The 22914-nt window shown below is 38.3% G+C and overlaps 1 protein-coding gene across 1 annotated transcript in view; it reads left to right on the plus strand.

Moving 5' to 3' along the window:
• The first annotated feature begins 152 nt into the window (after nt 1–152).
• The window catches only part of WWC2 (WW and C2 domain containing 2), a 94353-nt gene continuing 71591 nt past the window's right edge, over nt 153–22914 (plus strand). The window contains exon 1 of the mRNA XM_069013768.1: nt 153–283. Coding sequence (XP_068869869.1) covers nt 153–283 — 131 coding nt within the window. The remainder of the gene's footprint in view (nt 284–22914) is intronic.

The following is a 22914-nucleotide window of genomic DNA, read 5'->3' on the forward strand; positions in this document are numbered from 1 at the left end:
CGGGCATGGTCGACTGAGACCCGGCCGCGGCACAGGGCTTCTCTGGGCTCCCGCGAGCCCCCGCTCCCGGCCCCTTCCCCGGCCGTCGGGGCTTTTCCCGCTTCCCGTCTTTCTTTCTGTCCCTATGGAGCAGCTACCCCCGCCGCCCGACCATGCCTAGGAAAGCGGGGAATGGGCAGCTTCCCTTACCCGATGGCTGGGAGGAGGCGAGGGATTACGACGGCAAAGTCTTCTACATCGACCACAACACCAAGCAGACCAGCTGGATCGACCCCCGGGACAGGTGGTGCGCGGGCAGGGAGGCGGCGAGGCCCGGGCGGGGGTGAACTCGGAGCGGCCCCGCCGGGGCAGCCCCGGCGCGGAGGGACGGGCTGGGGGCGCGCCGGAGGGCCCCCTCTCGGGACAGGGAGCGGGGGGGGGGGCAGGAGAAGCCCCTGCTTGCAGTCGGGCACACTGTGCCCTCCTTCCTACCGGCATGGGTACAGCCTGGTTTCTAAGCCCGTGGCGTGAGTTGGTGTTGGGGCGGGGAGGGAGAAGCCTGTAGAGTTCCTCCCGGAGCGGCCGGGGGTCGCTGGCATTTGGGGAGTTGCCGACAGGTACCAAAGTTTGCGAGTCCCTCCCAAACCGGAGGCGCTGGGTCCTCGCCCTCTCTCTCCCCGGGGCGCTGCCTAGCGGGGCTGTCTCCTCCCTCCAGGCTGGCGGAGCATCCCGGGCGCCGGGGCCTGCCGTGTGCCCCCCGCTCCCCTGGCCCCCCTGCAGCGGTGTGCGGGGCTGCGGAGGCCGCGTGTGCTCGCTAGGCCTCAGCAAGCCCAAATCCGCTCAGCCCCCGCCAGCCGGAGCCCGGCGTGTTCGCAGCCCCTCCCGGGACTGAGCTCTGTAAAACTGCCGTGGAAGTGCTTCAGCGAGTGAAGTACCCTGCACGAAGGCTGTTCGCCCCGGCGTCCCGGGGGCAGGTCTGCCGGCTGGACAGGGATGCTGGCTCTGTGGGTTGGCTTCAATGACTGGTTTTAATGCTGGATCACAGACGCACAAGATACCTATTGCAAAACATATATTTTGTCCGAAGTGGTGCTGTAATTAAACCCCAAAACTTTGTGCGTATTATGAAATACAATGTTGCAATTGAAAGCAGAGCAGTCTTACTTAAAAAAAAAAAAACCAAAACAACAAACTTTTAACAGACATTATGCATTTATGAAACAAGGAGCACTGAATTATAAATGAAGGCCTTGGTTTATATTTCTCAGGTGTACTTAGAAAAGGTAGTTGTGAGGAAGCTTGCTGGCTGCAAGTTGTAGAGGGAAGTTTTGACGAGCATCGTGTGTAAGGCCTACTGCTCAATCTTACTTGCCATACCAGCAAATTCCAGTAGTGGCAAACTTCATGCTTAAATTCCTCTGTACTTCACATCATGTTAATTACCTTGTAAATATTAGTGAGGTGATAAGGTATACAGGACAATGTTATTCATTACACCTGGTATTCTTGGGTGATTATTTTTTTTAATGCAGGTAGTATAAAACTTCTGGCTTTACTGCCTCTAGAAATAGTGGATATGAAGTTTTGTTTAGTTTTAGACCTTAAATGTGTGTTTTCAAAGCAGAATAGAAGATATTATGATTGTGGGGTAAAGCAAAATGTGATATGGAGTGTACTTGTTGTAATACTGCCTCAATGATTATACTACTAATTTAATTTTTTAATACATTCTGCAGTCCTGAAAAGTTCAAGAGTATTCGTATTTGATCGTAAATTTTGAGTCTTCACTCTCATTAACAGAATAGACAGTGACATAACACTTGTGTGTTTCCCATCCCATAGGGATAGGATAAATATTGTTTCATTAATATCTTACAGGTGAAAGGGAGACCAAGTCTTGAGACTTTACCTCCTTGGTTCTCATTACAGATTATAAAGACCTTTTTCAGAAGAGTAGTGTTTGAAATAATTGTTAACCTGTGTCAGTCATGCAAAACAAATAAAAAGGGATTTTGCCCTAGGTCCTTAAGAGAATTCATGCTTTAGTGTACATGGCTCAACTGTGAAGCTGAATTGCCTGCACAGAAGAGAGACTGACAAGCCCATTTGATGTGCAACTTGCGGTATTTGTATTTACAGTATCTCTATTTGCAGTCTGTATTTCTATTGGTGACCTGTTTCAGAAAACATAATAAGAAATTAATGAAAGTCTTGTGATGATTTTGCTTTAGATTCAGTTTTATCTTCCATGTATTTAGAGAATATACACTTGGAAACCATACAGGACATAATTTGGGCTTGCTGTCAGAAAAGTTGAAAAGTGATTTTCCAAGTTTGTCAATACAATAAAATCTGAGTTCATGCTGTTTCTAAAACTTACATTAAGTTGTCAAAATGTAGGTAATAGATTCTAAAAAATGACTGAAAACATGTTACCTTATCTGATGATACTTTAGGACTTTTTTTTCCCCCAACTATTTTCTCTCATAGACATCATGAAGTTTTCATGATATAGCTGTGGAATATTATAGTAGATAGGCTTCTAAATTGTTTCATTGGTAAAGCAAGTGAAAAATAGGTAAGTTTTTACAGACAGTATTCCTTCTGATGTTGTTACACTGTATTCCCTGGATGATTACATAGAAAAGGCATGCTTGATGTTCTAAAATAATCTTTTTCCTCTTTGATTTAGAAAATACAAATACTGAAGACTAGTGCTGTGAGACATTAGCCATATGTTTGTAAATTGCCAGGTGTATTTGAGCACAGTTAGGAGCTTCTTTGTTACTGTTCTAAAATATTCACATCTAGAAATAAGAGGACAGTTGAAAATGCCATATTTGAAAGCTTCTTGGAAAATTGTATTTGTGGTTGTTGGGTTTTTAAAATATTTTTTCTCATGTTCTTTTTTAGACTGTTCTGATAGTACATGTATTTGTTACTGCTTAGATGGTGCAGGTCTGTTAATATAATTATAGCCTTGTGTACAGCCATGGAAAAAAAACTTACTTCAGCTGCAAGCTTAGGACTCGCTTTTCAGTTTTGCCCACTTTATGTATCTGAATAATCCCACTGATGTTAGAGAATCTGACACTTTCAAGGGCAATAGTGACTTAACTTCTGTTTTAGAAGTGTTGTGGAAGCTTGAGGAAGCTTTAATGTTTTGCACTGTTCAACAGTGATTTTCTGTCCAAACACTTACTGTTCTGTGCTGGTTTGTTTTGAAGGCTGGTGGCCCAAAAGAGAGGGCACTTTAAAATATATAATGAGAAAGAAACAAAAAGGCAAGAATGTGAGAGTTGTAGTAACATTTTCACTCACTAAATATATAGATGTGATTTCTTGTTTATGATGCCCTCAAGCTACAGCAAACTGGGAACTTGCTGGTCATGACTTCTTCTGAACTGGCTTATTGTAAGAAGGGAAATAGCCCAAAGTATCAATTGTATCCTGCTACTACTTGATGAAGATATTGAAAGACAGCTATGGACTGAAGAGGGTGAAACAGATGAAAAGGGGAGGAAGGGTCAGAGGAATGCATACTCTTTTTTGAAGTTCCCTGGAAACTCTTTCAGGTTCTTGGGATACTGATTGAGGTATTGCTTTGGTTTTTTTTTTTTTTCTGATAATTAATAGGGGCTTGGCGTGGGACAGGAATTTGAAAAGGAAAATTTTTCTCTTTTTTCTGTCATTCAACACATTTGAAGTAGGCCTCATGTTTGTTATATTTCTTAGTGGAACCAACAGAGTAATGCATGAAGGAGGAGTGAAATGGGAGATAGGAATCTCAGTAATCTGAATTTTTCAGCAGCTGGATGATGCTTGGTTTTCTTACCATAAATTCAGGGTTTCTCATGTCTGGGTTTCTGCATAATAAATAGTCCAATGCCAGTGGACACTGCTGATCACAATTGACTGAAAACAGATGATTTTTTTTATAGCTTGCCTAAAATGAGTTCTACATCACAAATTCTGAAGCTGTGAGTAATCTTCATTTTTATCTGCACTCCTGTCCCACTCCTGTCAGTGGTAAGGAATGAGATGCTATGAAAACAAAACTATCCTTTCTGTTCTCACTTCACTTTCTACTGAGGACTAAAATCTTTTAAAAATACATTTGTACATTTGAAATAGTTCATAGTATACTTCTGCTAAAATGTTTCGAGAGTACTTGCTAACTGTATAACTAAGGAAGTGCTTGAGAAGCATTGGATGTGCAGAAACCAGAGAATTTTATGAGTTAGATTGTGAAAGAGTTTGCTTTGTGAATAGGGAATGCAGTTTCCATTGCTGCTTTCAGCATTTGGGGAGGTGAAAACACTACAATTTTTAGCATGGGATTCTGTAACTTATGCTAGACTTGTCTGAATTAGAAAATTTACTAGGTTTCAGCAATTAAATGTCGCTTGCCCTTTTTCCTTAGAAAAGAAGGGCAGCTTATTCCTTACCTTCTCTTGTCCTGTGAACAGCAGAGCTTTCTCTTGTCCTGTGAACAGCAGAGACTGTGAGGACTGAAGATACTGAAGCTGAAGTTATTTGAGCTGGGGAACTTTCATCCTGTCTCTTTCCTGAATACTATTGTAGCTCAGGGGTGCATGGTAAAAGACTTTCAGTCACAGCAGGAATTGGAGTCGTATAAGACACTGGGCTCCTTAAAGGTAGCAAATAAGAGGCAAGCTGAAATCGAATAACATGGTGAGAGGCATCATCAGAGACTCAAAAATACATTTGGATTGATTCTTTCTTACATGTAAGAAAGCTGTGCTGTGACAGGTGAGTAAAATAATAAGTGTTAGTTATTACCGTTTGGAAGGGATTGATCTTAATTCTGTTTTAAGTACTAACCTCAACATTGATGATTTAAGGTACCACTACAGCAACTACCTGATAAGGCCTTTCTTTAGGCTGCTGCTTGCTAAGAATGAATTTAATGGCAAACCATCACTGGTTTCTCACATCATTTCTCATTCCCTTCCGATCTTCCCTTCCCTTGTTTGCTAGTAACTGAGGAGGGAGTGAGGGTTTTTCATTTTTGATGGTGTGGAACTGCCGAATGATTGTTTCTACATACTTTATGATATTCGAGCTTTGATAAGCAATGGTCAACTTGCTTTTTTGAAAAGTTAGTAGAGAATCCTTTAATGGCACTCCAAGGTGTGCAGCTTGCAATAATCCTGTAAGTGAGATAGGGCAATATTTTTTCCCCAAATATCTGGTTTTTATCCCAATTCTACATAATTTATTCCTGCCTCTTTGTCTGCTCAGGGATGTGTATGCTCCCTGTGAAACAGTCTAGTATCTCATTCTGATTTCAGTGACAGTTTGAGGACTGCTTTTACTTAATTGATCTATGTATTTATTCAGAATGAAACCCATGATGCAGGTACTGAACATGCAATGAGAGACTAGCTGTGTCTGAAGTTCTGACATCTTCATTTGTTTATCCAGTGTAAAGTAGAATTCTAATATTGCGGTGCTACTATAGCTGTGATAGCATCAGACAGTGTTAAAATACAAAGCGATGGTGTATGTGGGTTTTCTAACCAGTCTGTCATTTGCATAGGGCTGTGTATTGTTGATTCTAGCATTAGTGAAAATGGCTGTGGTAACTCTGAGATAACGCTTTTATTCTTTATTTCTCTGGGAGTGATAGAGCTGCATTGTGTCTTTCATCTTGGAACATGTGAAGTTAGCAAGTCAGGAAATGATGCAGAGTATTTGCTTATGTGCGCAAAGTATGTACGGCTGGTCACAGCCAAGAACTGTGACCTGGTATGTGAAGTGGGACAAGTGGTAAAGCCTGTGGTTTATCCAGACCTATGTCTGTAGTACTTACCTACCAAAGCTATTTTGATTTAAACCTATCTTGACTTACAATATTGTTACAATAGTTGTCATGCACAACATAAGACTTAATGAGAAGTTGTACATGTGAAGGAAAATAGCAAGAGTCAATGTATATATCAAATATGAAAAATTATTTATAACTCTAGAGATCTGTACAGATTGCATTATGAGTAGTTGATTTTTTTTCCACTTAAATAACCAGTCTTCAACTGTTTGGTTAAAATTCTGTCCTTTGAACATGATACTAAAGTTATTAGAATAAGATAAGAGGATTTCTCTAGTTCCACTTACTAATGTTTGTAACATCAAGAGATAAGTTGAATTTTGTGAAAAGGGTTTTGTTTTGGTTTCTTGCTACCTTTTTCTTTTTAGCCTAGAAAAGTGTTATAGGTATTTGTGATTTAACAATTTATACATTACACAGATGACTGGAAACTGGACTACTACTCCTGGAAGTAATGGAAAAGATTGAAAATGGACAAACATATTTACATACAGTAATATTTCCATGGTGATAGACTTTCAGAAAGGCATGAATAGAAATGATGCCAAGATTCCACAACTGTTATGCTGTGGTGTTTAAGTTCTTATGAATTTAAGCAACCTGGAAGGGAAGTAGAAAAATATTTCAGGAGGATAATGCAGCCTACTGAGTCCAGACTGGCATGGTTCTGCTTACGTGTCCTCCTGCCACCAAAACTGACCCCAGGAAGTGATTTGGCTAAAATGAAATCCCTTGTTTTTAGGGTTGTTTTCCAGCAGAATCAGCATGTTGTGTTGCTGACTGGGTAGTAATGCTAGTGTGAGCCAGGAGGTAAGTCCAGAGCTGGTAGCCAAAGGGGAGAACGGTGCTGTAGAAATCAAGATGCAGATCAATCCTAGTTGCCATGGAACTATTGTCTTAGGTGTCCATTTCTTTTGTTGGGTGTCTCCATTGTTTTCTTGTGCATGTCTTTGTGTTCATCTTTGCTAGGTGAGCCAGTAGTAAAACTGTCACAGATGTCCTGATCCTAAATATGTTCTCTGTCACCAAGAAACCTTTATGATGTTGCAGTATTTTTTACTGATCTTTAAAATGTTTGTTGCTGTGAAGCTTGTGTTGAAGAGGAATTTTGTCATTGCATAGTTGCAGAATTAGTTGATTTTTGGGAATGTGCTGCTGTTGACAATATGCTTATGAATAGCTAATTTCTACTGTTTATGAAAGTAGATAAGAACTTCTTTGACTTTGATGCATTTTGTTCCTAATTATTCATAAAATGTGTTTTATGCTCTGGTGCAAAGTGTCTCACCAGAATAATGGTGTAATTCAAGATTTTTAATGTCTTACTGTGTAAAGCAAACTGGAGCCATTTGTCCTCATGTATTTGAGGTCATCATCTGTATGGACAGATTGACTTGTCCTTCATTTGGAAGGAGCAGCTACTGGCTGAAAAGAGAAGTTCTACAGTAGTTGTGGTTTTCTCTTTTGTATTTCTTCAGTAATTTGAAGGGATTTGCATTGTGGGTGTTGGGTTTGGGTCTTTTTAAATAGCACATATTCGATATTGATGAATACTGTTGCTCTTCCTTTTTCTGTGCAAAACCATTAATGATGGTGGAGTTCCTACCTGATGAAGTCAATCTTCGACTCTTGTTTTTAAAAGAGCTTCCTGGGGGAGAAATTCCTTTTCCCCCTTGTTTAAGCGTACTTTTAAAAAGCTAATTTGGTTTTGGAATTTTTTTGTTGGTTAGGACTTGTGGGCTAGAGGTAGTCTGTCAGTTTATTCTGTCAACTGAAACAATCATTTGCATCTTATAGACCAAGATCAGATGTTGTCCTTTGAACTTGGATACTGTTTGTACTTGAAGAAAAGCAACTTTATCTCATCAACTCTGAATACATATTGTATTCAAAGTAATTGTGTGGGTGTGTAAAGACACATTATCTTGGGACAGCAAACTCGATCTTCTGTATACTCATGCTGTGTGGAATACAATATTTCAAGTTGGACCTGCTTTGATATGTCTGTGCTATTTTTCTCAATTAATGAAATAAAACTTCAATCTTTATTTGAAAAACAAAAAGAACAACCTACTGGAATGCCTTCCATAATATGCTGACTGATCTGGTAATCGTGCTTTCAGTGTCTAGAAATACCAATATTTTTTTACTTTTGGTATAGGGGGAAAGATCTAGAAGAATCTGTATTTTAACTAAACTCTGTGAGGACATTCTTTTTATATTAGCAACTTTCTCTTTTTGTTAATGGAGTAGTACTTTACACACCTATTGTTTCTTTTTAAAGTACTTCCAAGTGCTAAACTGTAGTCTTGTCCAGATAAGCCCATTGTAAGGCTTACAGATCTGGCTGGTGAAGATTTCTTACTCTGATTCAATGGCTGGCCCTTTGCTCATAAGAGCTTACCTCCCTCATGGAGCTGGGAATGTCTGCCTGGGAATGGGGATGTTTTTAATCATATGGCAGATGAACTTTTGATAGTCTGCAAAATGTGTACAAGCACACCATGCCATATGGCAGAAAATATGCCCAGTGCATGATGAATGTCGCCTGCCTTTTTGCTAAGTGCCAGGCTTATGTCTTACTAGCATCTTGTCAAGATGGGTTTGACCAAAGCACAGGTGTTCCCTGTCGTATAGCTGCATGGCAGTGTTTTTGTTGGGATCACATGGTGGAGGAACAATTCTAGTCTCTTCTGCCTCTTGCTCTCTAGGCCACTTCTGGGCAGGGTATTTGCTATGTCATTCTCTTAGTGCTTCCAGAAGAGGAGGTATGACCCACTTTGGCTAAAAAAGTGGGCATTTTAACACTGCTCGCTGTGATGGACTACAGAAAATTGTCAGGGAAAGACATTTATTTATTCTTGATGGGGAAACAATGGGATGGGTTTTTTTCCTTTGTCTGGTACTGTCAATGGTTAAACTGCAGCATAGCCCAGAAATGTCTGTCTCGTGAGAGGCCACAATGATCTGATCTTATTCAAAGCCTGGTCCCTTCATTCTTAATGCACATTTCTTGATCATGTGAGACACCTCTATGCAGACTTACAATTTTTTGCCTCTTCACCCATGTTAAAATGTTTCTGTCAAAACTCTTAATTCCTCTCAGAAGTAACCCTGTGCAAAATTTGTTGGTTAAAAAACAGTTTTTCTCAGAGGCAGAGATGTGATTCAGATTTATGTGGTAGATTTTTGAAAGGCTATTATTAGCCAATTAACTGTGGCTTTAAAATGCTGTTATTTAGCAAGTGGTTACAGTGTCATCCTGTGGTTTGATTCATGTTCATGAGCCATTCTGACTGTAGCCTGACTCTTGCAGAGCCTGACCAAGGGGTTGCTGGTTTTGGCTTCTGTTCCACAAAGTATGCAGCAGAGACCAGTTGTCAATGGAGAAAGGTTTATAGTACAGTAAGGCTGAAACAGCTGGGAGATGAACTAGAGGGGGAATATTTGGATGTTCTTTCTAGTTTTGGGAAGGCAATGAGAAAAGTAGAACATGTAGTGTATCTAATGGACTTTGCTTCTGTGAAATAGTCTGTGGCCAGTACTGCTTACGAAGCTTCTTTGACTTAGTCTTTGGTGGGTTCATAAGAGATGCTTGTGATACAAAGTTTCCTTGTGAGCTAAGTGACATTTTTGTTTCCTAGATTATCCACCACTGAAGTGTACTTCTGTTGTCAAATGTGTGTTGTTACTTGGGATGTGGTCTAAATTTTAAGACATTTTGTCTGTCCTGGGTTGCTCTGTGAATACCCAGCTTGAGGTATCTCTGTGTATGTACATTGTTTCTTGGTAGAGCACTAAATAATCTGCTTTTATTTTTTAATTATTTTTGAAGAGAGATGGCAAACATCCTATGAGAAACTCAGAAGACTTCAGAAGTTTATAGGAAGCATTTTCTCAGTAGAAATGTATTAACACATTACTTGTGTTCTTAATTTATTGTTAAAACTGTGACAGAAGTCAGGGTCTGCCTAAGGGCTCTATGAGACTTAATTATGCTTTTGTGTCCTCTTGGGAATGTACTCCTCTGTGTACTTAAGCCCACTGTCCATCCTAATCTGATCACCCTATTCCCAAGACCTATACAATGTATATTCAGTATAGTCACATGTTACAGAAAAGGAAAATCCGGTCTGTTTCAGTTCATTCTGTTAGTGCTGTCTTAATGCGTCCTCATCTTGTACAGCAATTTGTGATACATTCTAAATTAGGACCTTGAAAATGTTATTTGTGACTGTATTTTTTCAGAGGTTTATTTTAGTTACATTCCCAGTAATGGAAAATTTTATTGTGTGTAGGTTCTGACCCAAATGGTACTTTGGATCTTCTGTTGCTTGAGACTTCTAGTGTGAAGTGCAAAGACTTGCATATAGCCCTCCTTTTTAGTTTGGATGGAATCGTACAGTGGAAATGAGTTCTAGTTTGGAGTGCTATGAACTTCTCTCAGAAAGGTTTGCAAATAAGTTATGGTATGAGTTTAAGGCAGAAAACTATTTAGTATTACATTCCAGAATGAACAGTGACAAACTGACAAAACTGGCATTGGAATGTCCATAGGGTTGAAGTAAGATTAAGAAAATGGGATAGTCCTCAGATGTATGATCTCTGAGGGTCTGACTTGAATTTCACCCTTCTGAAGTAAGCGACAGTGTTCCCTTTAATTTATGGATTAATTAATTAATTGGTCTGAAATGTAGACATGTGGAGAAACCCCAGAAATCAATGTCTTCTGTGTTTTCATGTCTTAATGTTGCTGGTCAGTAGGAGTTTTGTCAAAGATTTTCATATTTCCCACATTCTTTTGCAGTTTGCAGCTATGTTTTATGCAGAAGTGGCAGGCTGAGGTGGTGCTTTAGTGGGCTACAGCATGAGGAAGGATCATTTGGAATGGAAGTATAAAAGATTTAAAATATATTTGTCTTAAGCATTGAGGAGTAAATGGGGATACATAAGAGAATGCAACTCAAGGCAGCAATCTGACAAGGAATAAAGACCTCTTTCTGTCATGTTGTGGGTATTGCAATGTTTGCAATGAACTGCTAACACATTTATAGTCATTCTAGTGAGTAGTAGAATGTTGTGGATGTGAATAATCATCTGAAGCCTCTACAGAACATTCCTGAAATAGTGTTTAAATGACTAGAGATATTATGGGATGCAGGAAAGTATACAAATACCACAAGCCTTTTAGCCAGGCTAGCCTGGTCAGTGGTTTACTACTGCAGCAAGTAAGGCTTAATGTGCAGGATTACTTAGTACACAGTAAACAGATGTTATGTTCAAGTTTCTGAACTCTGCATGTCCTTTTCTGGTTTTTTGGGGTTTTTTTTTGTCTCTGTTATTGATAATCCCTAGGCTCTCATTTTATATCTACTCTTTGAGAGAAAGATAGTGAACTGAAGTTTGAGGTTTGCTAAGAGGTTGTTGGTTAAGCAGATGTTAGCTAAATTAATGATGCTATGGTCTAGAAGGTGGATGAATTGCTGATAGCAAAAGAAATTATTATGGTGTTATGGTTTTTGGTTCTTGCTTTTCTTGTTTGCTTATGTGGTTGTTGTTCGGCTCACTTGCTAGCATGATTTACAATGATGTAAAATGAGCCACAGGCTTCTGTGCTGTAGCAGGTTGCTGATTTGCATTCAGGACCTGGCTGGCCTGTTGGCTCATACATGAAAGACATCAAAACTTTATTTTTCCAGGCAAGACTTTGGCAAGAAAATGAGCTTGGAGGAAAAATGTAGAACAGTTAGGGATTTTTAATGCAAAACCCTTAGAACCTCCTAGATTTAATATTTCATGTCTTTTTTTTTTTTTTTTTTTTCTCAGCCAGGTTTTGCTGAAAAATTATAATGTATCTTCTTTCTGGTCAAAGTTGTGGTGCCTAGTGTGGCTAGTATTTTTTAAAATGTATAAAGAGTATTTTAGAAAAGAAACAGCAACAACAAAACGAACTTGAAAAAATGCCCTGAAGTAATGTTCCTATAATCAACATTTGTGATTAATAATTTAATCAGTTTAATTATTTTTCATTTTATTCTGAATTTGGCTGGTGTCCTAGTTAGTTAAGCAGCTTCATCCAGCTGCCTGAAATTCTTGAAACACTTCCACTGCATGTGTCTGATGTTGAGGGATGACAGTATTTAAAGAACCCTTCTTGTGGCAGAACTTACTGAGGTAATAGGTCATTGCTTATTGAGGTAATAGGTTTCTAACAGATCTTCTGAGAATAAACTCTCATAAATAGCTATTTTGTAATCCTGTATTTGAAGTTTTTTAAAATAGCCAGTATTAGAACTTTGCCTGAATGCCCTCTTTTTACTTAGGTACGATAAGTACCCATCTGTTTAAGACTTGCAGAAATGCTTAAAGCTGATGTTGCACAGATCATAAACACAGTAACATTCAGATACCATGAAAGGCTTCATGTGGTCTTGATGATGGTGATGTCCTGATGGGTATTTTGATTAAATAATAACTTAGTACTTAACTTTAAACATGAGATGATTGGATACTTGTAAAAATTTTTGAAGGACAAGAAGTTTAAAGGGTCCTGACTTAAGAATGGTTGCATCTAAACACAGGTATGAGCACATACCTTGGAAATCTAGTCCCATGGTCACCTGAACTGTAGTCCTGACCATAACAGGTCATAAGTCTCTTTTGGACCAGCTGATCCAGGAGTCAGCATTGAGAGATGGGAGCAGTACTTAAGCAAGTTTCACTTCATTATAGAGTTTAGCAGCCCAGGAGGTTGGAAGCACTCTGAAACCACACTTTTCCCAGTTGAGATGTACCCAAAGAGCATTACCTCTCTTTTTCTCCTTGGAATATCTCCTTTGGCTGTGAGTCAGCCTGACATCACTTGATGATGATGGTAAAAAGGAATATTGGGATGGTAAAATCTTTCAAAGTGCCCATTTCTATACTGTGTGATGTTTTGTCTTTTCAAGAATGTCTGCACTGAAGTCACAGAATTCTGAGCAAATCAAGGAGCATATATAAGCTTCCTGCTGTTGTGTACAAACTCATCAAGGTCCAAGTGAGGCAATTTAGGGACAAATTTCTTCCTCTAGTGTTAAGACCTTTGGATCTGCTGTAGAAATATCCTAAGAATATACCCAGTAATAGAAATCAGATATTAAGTTGGAAGACAGGAGAGTGGGCAGAGTCTATATGATGAATAACAGTCTTTATTTTTAAGTATTTTTTAAATCAAAAGAAGCAAACACAAAATTTTACAAAATCCATGTTACTGTTCCATTTCAGAGAAACACATTAGTGAATTACTGTATTTCAGTTCTCCCTGTTTACTTGAGATATATTTGATTTTCATGTGAAAACATGTATATGTTTCTTTCAGAGAATAAAATGGTTCATGATATGATTGGGGCAGTATTTGGCTAACACTTGTCAGTTTGGGTGGTCTGATACAGAGATGAATTTATGAAAGAGAGAAGTGAGCCTAGCAGACTCTGAAGTTTTGATTTTGTGAATAAAGTTTTGTACTAGTAAAGGCTGAAGGTGTTGCCCTTTCCATGTGTTTCTTCTGTTTGATACACCCCTTTCAGTCATACTACACATCTGTTTGTGCAAATTTGTTGTCAATCAGAGTAGAAGGGTTTAAAAGCAGCAAGAACAAAGATGAAAAAGATCCCATTGAAGATCACAACACAACAAAACTTATAGTACTTCTGCATCAGTGAAAAGTCAGTTTACCTTTTTTTATAAAAGTTGTTATTATTTTGAAAAGATTCATCATCTTAACACAATCCCTGAATGTTGTGGAGACTAAGGATAAATTAGGTATAGAATGTGTACCACATGAGTACTGACTTTGGTCTTCCAAGCAAATGTTAAAGTAACAGCAGACAAATGAATTTTTTTTTTCAATAGAAACCACAGTTTTAACATGGAAATGGAATTAATACTGTTTATTGTATAGAAACTGATGGGCCAGTATATAATCTGCATCCCAGAAGAGCTTTAAAAATATTTGCAAATGGAATTGCAATTATTTACTGCATCAGAAAAAAAATTGTCAGTGTAGCCTGGGATTTGTGGGCAAACACTGGAATAGGTTGCCCTGAATGCTTGTGGGCATGACTCAGAGCACCCTGGTCTGATTTCAGAATTGTCCTGCACTGGGCAGTATGTTGGACCAGACGACCTCCAGGTGTTCTTTCCCTTCATTTTTTACCAGGGATATGTGGATAAATGTGGCTTTATCAGTGTTAGATCATCAAATTAACTAGACATCATAATTTGGAAAAAGATACTAGTTTTGGCAAGTTGAAGTGTTGATCTAATCTGTTTAAATGCAAGCAAAGTACTTATTACCCTACCCAACATGAAGTCCTTAATCCCAAACACCAGTGCCTTTAAAGGACAGATTAGATGATCAAGTAGCTGTGGGACAAGGAGACTAAAATGTTCTGTATTGGAATGGGAATTATGAGGGTAGTTGGAGTTTTTAAGTAGTGTTTAGCAGCGTAATGAGAGTAACTCAACCACTGTTCACTTCAGTAGTGTCTAAAAAGATTTAAAGCTTCAATTTGCTGTAGCTATCAATTCTACAAGCAAAAATACAGAAATTAAATTTCTTTGCCACTTTAAAAACCAGCTCTGCTCTGTTTGATATCAATATAAATCTCCAACACCCTGGAGTTACCATGTACTTATAATAATTTGAATTTTGGAATTTGGTGAGGAAAATGCATATTACACCTAATGATTGGCTTATTAAGGATACCTCTGTATGAGCTACCTTATTTGTAGTATCATGTTAAAGTTATTACTAAATGTACTAAAAACATCTTGTTACAATTTTTTTTTTCTTGTTCCTTCAAATGTGACTTTGGAAGGGACAGCATTTTAAAGTTTGTTCCAGAAGGCACTTTGAGAGATGGATGATTGAAAAGAACTCTCCTGAATGGCACCTTGCTGTACTGCATAGATCATAACAGCTTTTATTCACCACTGTGATTGTTTTTTAAATTACTACCTGTGGATGAGTACTTGAAAGAATTGGCCTGCTGGCTACATATTTGGTTTGATTGAGGGCTATCTTGAAGTTGCCTTTAAATTACATGGGGCTCTTGATGAGCCTAGCATTTTCTAATCTTTTTTTGTATTACATGGTTTGTTTTGTTTCTTAAATTCTTGCAATTTTAGGAAGAATAGTAATTCTATCTTAATTTATTTTTTGTTTTAAAAAATTGTCATTTCAAGCTAAGATGTACAGAAATGCTTCTTTAGCAAGTAATAGTTGCTGCTTATTTTGCATCATTCTTTCACTGAAAGTCATAAATTATATAATGAATAATTATTATACTAATAGCTGCTGATGAACTAGAAAGTATTTAATTTCTAAGAGATACATTTGTCATAGGGATAGCTCCAAGTGACATCCATAACAGTGGTGTACAAAAGCAAAACTGCTTTAATAGTTTATTGAAAATATCAATAACGCAGTAGTGTGTTATGTGGACATTTAATTGAACTGTCACTAATAAGCCAGGCAGAAGAAAAAGGAAAAAATGAATGTCTGAAGACAAACTGACAGTTGAAGTTGGTTAAAGTGTTTAAATAAACATTTATTTTTTTTCAGAAGTTACAGTGTTGGTAAGTCTATATAAAACATTCCATTCTTGTTTTGATGAAAAATTTGTGTCAGAGGCTCTTTTGAGAGTGTAAAAACTGGGAATATTTTATTGCTTGTTAGCCAGTGTAGTGGTCAGGAATGTGGAAAAGTCAGATTCCAATCCCTTTCCTGAGTCAGAATGGCTTGGTGCTGTTGAAAAGCCATCCTACCTGAATGAATGAGATGGAAGAGGTACCTGAGCATCCCAGTTCTGTTTCCTGAGCTGCCATAACCCAAGGCAACAGGAAAATCCAGTTTTCAGTTTTGGAAATGGATCATTTTGAAAAACTTGAGGGGGGGAAAAAGCAGACAAATAAACAAAAAGAAACAATGCTGTAGAAATTCCTGTGGAATGTAATCATTGTCCTCTAGATAGCATTGAGAGGTGTGCCTGCCACTAGAAACATTTAACCAATCAAAGGCTGTCTGTGATCTGTGTAAATTCCTCTCAGTTTTCATCAACTGCAGTTCCCAGCTTCAGCTGCTGAGTCCTGAGTGCCCTCTGTTCCTAGAATTTGATCTTCTCTCTTACATTCAGAAAATAGCTTGAGCGAATAAGCAGAAGATAGGAGTGTGATGAAAAGATGGGGTTTTAGCCTGTTCAAATATATCACTCCATCTGTGTGAATAGTATGGAATAAAAAAAAGGTAGGTAAGGGTGATGGCAGCAGGAGAATGCAGCATTTTTCAATTCTCTGAAATCCTCAATACATTTTAGTTTGCTGGTAGCTTAACAACACAACTAGGATTATTAGTGACTGGCAGAAGGAACATGATTTGCACTGGATGGTTCTTGTTAGTTCTGCTTTTTGGGCCGCAACAGCAAAACAGAAGGGAAGAAAGACATAAAGGTCAGGGTTGGGGTGTTTAAGTCTTTGTATTGTCTTAGTGGGGAGTTTGCAGGCTACAAACGTCTCACCTAACCTCAGCTGAGGGATTTCCTTGACCCCTCTCTACCTCATTCTGCACCTAGTGACTGCAAATCATGCTTTGCAAAAAATACTCTGTCCCACTTTGTTCTTCTGACAGACAGACTTGGCAGCCTTTCTGCCTAGCATGGGTATCACAGGAGCAGCCTGCCACATGAATCTTCTTGCCTGTGTCCCTGCTGTCCCTGCAGTTATCCATTCTGCAGCACACTCTTGGTTACAGCCATTCATAAGTATTTGGGCCATTTATAAAGGGCTTTGGTTATAGCTTAAGCATAGTAAATGTCAGTACAGTAAAGGCCCTTTGGACGTCAATTAAGCTTCCTAGTCAGGTTTGTGAAAGGAAGAGATTTTGTCTTCCCAAAGCCCCGTGAAAGAATCAAAAATGCCATAGCCTGCTTTTTTCAGCTGGCACAGTGGATTGCCATGCTCCATCAACCAGACTAATTCTTTGGCTGCCAGTGAGGGTCACCAAGCACTGCTGCTTCCTTGTGTATCTCCCAGCAGCTGGCTTTAGAGGGACAACAGGAAGAATAATCCAGGCATGGAAAAACAAAGAGATAACACTCTATTTGTCCCTGTTGCACAATGCCATGCATTTCTTCTGCAGGTTCTTGTCCAAGAATATGGTGTCATTATCAGAAGTTACATGTGGTGGTGTTTGGGTTTGGGTGGGCTTTTTTTGTAGTTATTAGGATTCCAAATAGAATCTGTGTCTGCTGGTATGAACGGGTTATTGAAAGCAGCAATTGCTCTGAGACAGTATGTGTAGATACAGAAATGCTAATAATTACTGAAATACTGTAGTGTTAAAAAATGATCAGTACTGTTTCTCCCCTGGTACCCGTAGACTGCTCTGGTACCATTTGGTAGAGGTCTCTAGTTCTTGTTGCTATTTATGTAAGTTTATCTAAACCAAACCAGAGACATTGTTACAATCTGTTTATTGCAAATACAAATGATACAAGTACAACGACTTTAATATACAGAAAGCAGTATGGTGAAGGAGAGAAAATGTGGTGGGCAAAATGAAATCCTTTTTGTATCTTTGGCATGAAGCAGTGAAGTCAGCAAAAAAGACAGGACTTGGACTCTTTGACCTGGACTTTTAGTAAAGAGCAGAGTTTTCCCACTATTCAAGGGAAAAAAACTGATGAAACACAGAAGCTGGGTTGGGAGAGAATGAAATTACCATGTACTGAAAAAGTTGATGAAGAGGTATGCAGATCATGTTTAAGAAGGAATGCAAATGCTTTATTTTATTGCAAACCCTGTCTTGCTTCCTTTTTGTTTCTACCTACAAAAGTTCAGTTCTTCATATCATGGCACAGAAAGAGATGTTTGTTGTACTGACTACTCAAAGCATGATTTGATCAACTCATAAGTATGTTAAAAATATTTTGAACCATACGTAAAAGAATGGGGTTTTCATTAAGCAAGCATGTTGTGCTGATGATTAACTTCTATCTCTTTGAGTACTTGACAGAAGATCAGATCTTGTTTTTAAAGGCTGATTTAAATCAATCATTATTCTGTCCAGCAAAATTCCAAGACCACCTTTGAAAGCTCTTTTGAGCTTCCCCACCCGAGGTTATATTTGTCAGATCAGGAAATTCCAGCTTATTCTCCTAAATTTACTAGGGAATCCCTGGAGCCTAAAATTCAGAAAACGGATTTTTTCTGGACTGTGAATAATCATGGTCCTCTCTTTCTTCCCTAACTTCTTCACATGCTTTCTAAATTAGAACTGTAGCCATGCTGAGTGCCTGCAGATAAGCTAAAAAAGAACTGCATGGACTGTCACGAGCTTGGAAATCTCTCCTCTTGTTAGTCAAACTCCATGCTCATACACATTCTGACTGAATGTTAATTTTCCTTGTATTTGTTTTTTTTACATAGCATACTGTAGAGCATTGAAATGCATGCAGACACCCAATGGTATTTTCAACAGATTAGAAGTTTGACTCCTATTTAATTACAGTGTGCCTACTTTTAAACTTCCCAGTACTTCTGGAAATTGTTTTAGATGACTGATGTTTATAGGATGAGAGTCAGAAGCCTAGCCTCCAAGTAGATACATTTTATTTTAAAAGCTTGAATGATGCATGAAGTAATTTCCTAAAGGAACCTAAGGATATTATGTAGAATTGCAGGAAAAATAGTAGCATTAATATTTATGTTAAAGATTTTTCACAAAAGCAACTGATGTAGATTGATTTATGAGAGATAGTAAGAGCCTTCCATTGAGAAATTGAAAGAGAGTACATAAGTAATTGGATAGTAGAGATTTGTATCTGGACTATCTCTTAAGAGCAATCTTCTCTATTCAGTTTAAAAGAATAATAAATGGCAAGTGGAGATGTAATGGTTATCTTGGCAAGGAGTGACTGTATTTCCACTGTATGAGCTAATGCTGAGGTTTTTTCATTACTCAAACTGTGTAAAAACTTTACATCTAACAAAATACTGAAAGTGATTTTTATGAAGTATTCATTTAAAAATACTGTGTCTAAGAAATTCCAGAAGTCTGTGAAATTGCAGCTTCCTAGTTCAGCTGAATTTATTGAAGCATTGCTTATATGGCAGCTTGCCTCTTACAGTACAAAAGATGTGTACAGTGTGGGAGATTACCGTTAAATCAATTGTTTGTGCTTAGGTGCTGTTTTTCTATGAAAGTGCCTCTGCTCAGTATTTGAGACAACATTGCAGTTTTTTGTGTCATTAGCAATTGTTTTTAAACTGTCTCCTTATGAGCACCTCATTAAGGAACTAGTTTGGACTAAAAAAAAAGTCAAAATGGCTAATGTAAAGGCTCTCAGAGAAGGACAAAATATTTTTTTTAATTTATTTTGGCACCCATGACAAAAGTCAGGTAATTAAAGTATTAATCGCATACAAAGTTTGCTTTATCCAAGGCAAGGCTACCTTTGACTTTGGTGTAGATATTTCCATGGCTTGTTCTGTGAAGTTTTGTATCCTTTGCAGGATTGTGAAATTAACTGATTTACATTATTCTAATTTGAAATTCAAGTAGCCAGTAGATCAGGGTATTAGAATAAATAGGAATTTTCCTAATTGCTCAGGCATTTGCATTTCATAGTCCAACAGCAACCAGCTAAGATTCATTGTTAGTCCAAAAAACCCTCAGCCTACCAAAATCAGCCTCATAACTTTCACCACATGAAAACTTTACAAAGCAGGTAAGCATTTCTCCAATTTTGCTTGCTTAGTCCTATCTGTCTGGTTTTAATAGCTAAATCATAAGGAGGAGGAGGAGGTGGAGTCATATATGTTGCAGCACTGCCTGCAATCTCCATCAAGAATCAGGGTTTCATTATCTTTTAGGAACTCTGTTGTTTCATGACCACTTCACGTCAGTCTGAATTCAGACTGCAAATGGTTCCACCCTTTTTCTTGTATTGGCATTTTTACTGGTAGTGGACTGGTTAGGCAGCTAAACTGGTTAAAAAAATTAAAAATTCAATTTCTCCTCCTAGTTTTTTTCTTTGAATTGACTTACTACGGAGTCATATAAGTGCCAGAGAAGAGGTATGAACATGTAGCATGGAGGAAAAGCAGAACTGTGACAGCCAGGTTAGGTCAGCTTAAATTGTTATGGAATTGTAGTATTTGGTGTGGCATTAGGATGGGGCAAAAATTATTTTTCTCTGCTCAAGTTACACAATGATGAAGTTTCAAGCTCCAAGAAACAACGGCAAGGCAGGAGTGAGTACACATGTATTTATGCATGTGCATATGGTTTGGAAGTGTGGCAATAGCAAAGATTTTAAAATGGTATGCAAAAAGCACAGTCAACTGTAAGATCAGAGTTACTCTCGTACAACTAGTCCATTTGGTTTGTTCCACCACATGCCTATCCTCATGGTGAATTTTTTTCATTATATTCAACCTAAACTTGTTTCAACTTATGTCTTTTTTCTCTCATCCTTCCACCATGTCAACCCTTGCAAAGAGTTGGCAGTCATCTTGACAGTCATCTCAAAAACTTCCTTGTAGGTAGGCACAGGCTGCTGCTGCTGCATTGCTCTGAAGCTGCCTCTTCTCCAGGCTGAACACCCCTCAGTCCCTCAGTCTCTTCACTTCAGCTTGGTGCTTGGGTGCTTCAGCTTTCCCCTGGACTTGCACCAGTTAGGTTTGTTGATGTTTTTCTTGCCACAGAAGATCAGAACTGGGTGCAGTAATTGAGATGCTGTCTAATGAGTGCACAATACAAGAGGTAATCTCTTTTCTTGACCTATTGGCCACACTCTTGCTGATAGGGTAGGCTGTTGGCCTTCTCTGCTGTCAGGGCACTGGTTCACTGACAGCTCACTGCCCCAGAGCTGCTCCCCAGCTGGTCAGTCCCAGCCTCTATTGCTGTAAGGGACATTTGCTTCCTGGATGCAGGACTTTGCATTTGTTGATGCTGAGTCTCTGAAGGTTCCTGTTGGGCCATAGCCTAAGTCCATCTGAATGATGTTCATGTCTTGACTGTATTGATTGTTCCTACCCAGCATGGTGTCATATGCAAGTCTGATGCTTTTTCCAAATCATTAATACAGATGTTAAACAGGACAGGTCCCTCTAATAGTCCACTTCTTACTGGCTTCCAGGTAGAATACAATCTGTTGACCACTAGTCTGAAGAAAGTCAAGCCTGATTTGCAGGCTGCTGTTGCAAAATTAGGACAGATGAATTGGGACTGTGTTTTTGATCAAAAGTGAAGACTAGCTATGATTTCTTTCTTACAACTCAAGATGGAACTCAAACTTGTTAGTCTCTTGACTAGGTTAGCTTTCCATGGTTAGTGAAATTCAATTTTGACCATATATTATTTGCCAGAAATGGAATTCATGTAAGTCTAAGAAATGTCAACTTGAAGAAATGCTTCTACAAAACTTGGTGACTATAATTCAACACAAGCAAAAAAAAAAAAGTTAGGCAAAACTCTAGTGATTCATTATAAAAATGTTCAATAACTAAAGGTTATTAAATAAGAATAGACTAAAGGGACTTCAAGGATATTTTTGCTTATGAGTTGCAATGCTCACAATATTCTCTGTAGTAAGACAGTTTTAAGAATACTTTCTAGTAAGGTTCAGTTTGAAGTATGTGCACAAGACCAAAGTATTTTTCTTATTTTTCTTGTTTCTTTTCATCCTGGGAAACATTCTCTTCACTTTCATTTTGTATGTTAACTCTTAGGATTTGTGCATTATGTGTTCCTCTCTGTTGCCAAAGAATAATACTGCTATTTTAGTAGCTATCTTGAAAAATATCACCTGTTTAGTTTGGTTGGTTGTCTTTTTAATCCGTAATGTAGAGCTCAGCAGATTCTATATGGTCAGAGTCCTTTTTTTAAATTTATTTTAAGACAAGGTACTGTGTCTGACACAGTTTCTGTCTTTTGGAATTCCAATTTGAAGTTATAACAGCCTTGGGAAAGGAAGAAGTGGCAGATTTAATTCATCTGTCTGCATGTGCTAGAAGATGAGTGAATTTAGATTAGAAACTCCAATAGGAAAATGGTTGCATCTGGACTATCATATTTACTGTCACTGTGAATCTGTTCTTTGTAATTTTTGTCAAATCTGTTTTTGAAAGCAGTTATGAGTTATCAACAAAATGCAGTGGCAGTGAGGTCCAGCTATGACTGTGTATTGTGCAGAACTTTGTTTTGAGCCTGCTCTTCTGTACTCTCTGCATGTGTTTCTTGTATCATGAGAAACAAGAGTAAGGGCTGCCTGTTCCTTTCATGTGTTTGGTATTTCAACTACCATGATGAATGACATCAACCTGTTCAGTTGTGTTACATTCTATACCCTGATGGCCATTGCCCACTCTGTATGTTGGTCTGTTGTTTTGCTTTCAACATCATGTTGTGGTGCAGGAGTACAAGGGCTACCAGAGCTGAATGCAGTATTTAAGGGTAATCACACAGCAGTTTTATATTAATTGTATGGTGGTGTTTTCTGGTTTATTTTCCTCATAACTTGTAAGCAAGCTGTTTGGCATTTTGGCTTCTGCTAAATGTTCACCTGATTGAAAGAGAGAGATCCACAAGATCATTAGAGTTGAATGACTTCTTTAGTGGTGTTGGCAAAAATAATTGATGTCTCTCAGTCCAGTACAGTGCTACAAAATCTCCTCACAGATTTTTGTAAAAAACCTACCTCCTTTTTAAATTTTGAGTTTTAAGTGTTAGCTTAAGCAATTGAATTTGAAAATGTGCAGAATATGTATACATGTGCATTTTGGTATTCTCATCTTCTTTCCCCTTCTCACATTTGCTTTCATTGGAAGACAGGACTTGTAAAACATGGCTGTTATCTACTCATAAGTGTGTTTTGAATATTGTTTTGATGTTTGTATGCTTATTTGAAGAAATGGTAATATACTCTGTGCTATTAGCAACCACAAATAAGGACGAGGTTTTGATATATACTATATTCTCTGAAGTAATTATTTAAGCTTGTTTAGCGTAATTTTTTTAAATCAGCGATGCAAACTCCTAA

Source organism: Aphelocoma coerulescens, chromosome 4, assembly GCF_041296385.1.
Source record: "Aphelocoma coerulescens isolate FSJ_1873_10779 chromosome 4, UR_Acoe_1.0, whole genome shotgun sequence".
NCBI lineage: Eukaryota > Metazoa > Chordata > Aves > Passeriformes > Corvidae > Aphelocoma > Aphelocoma coerulescens.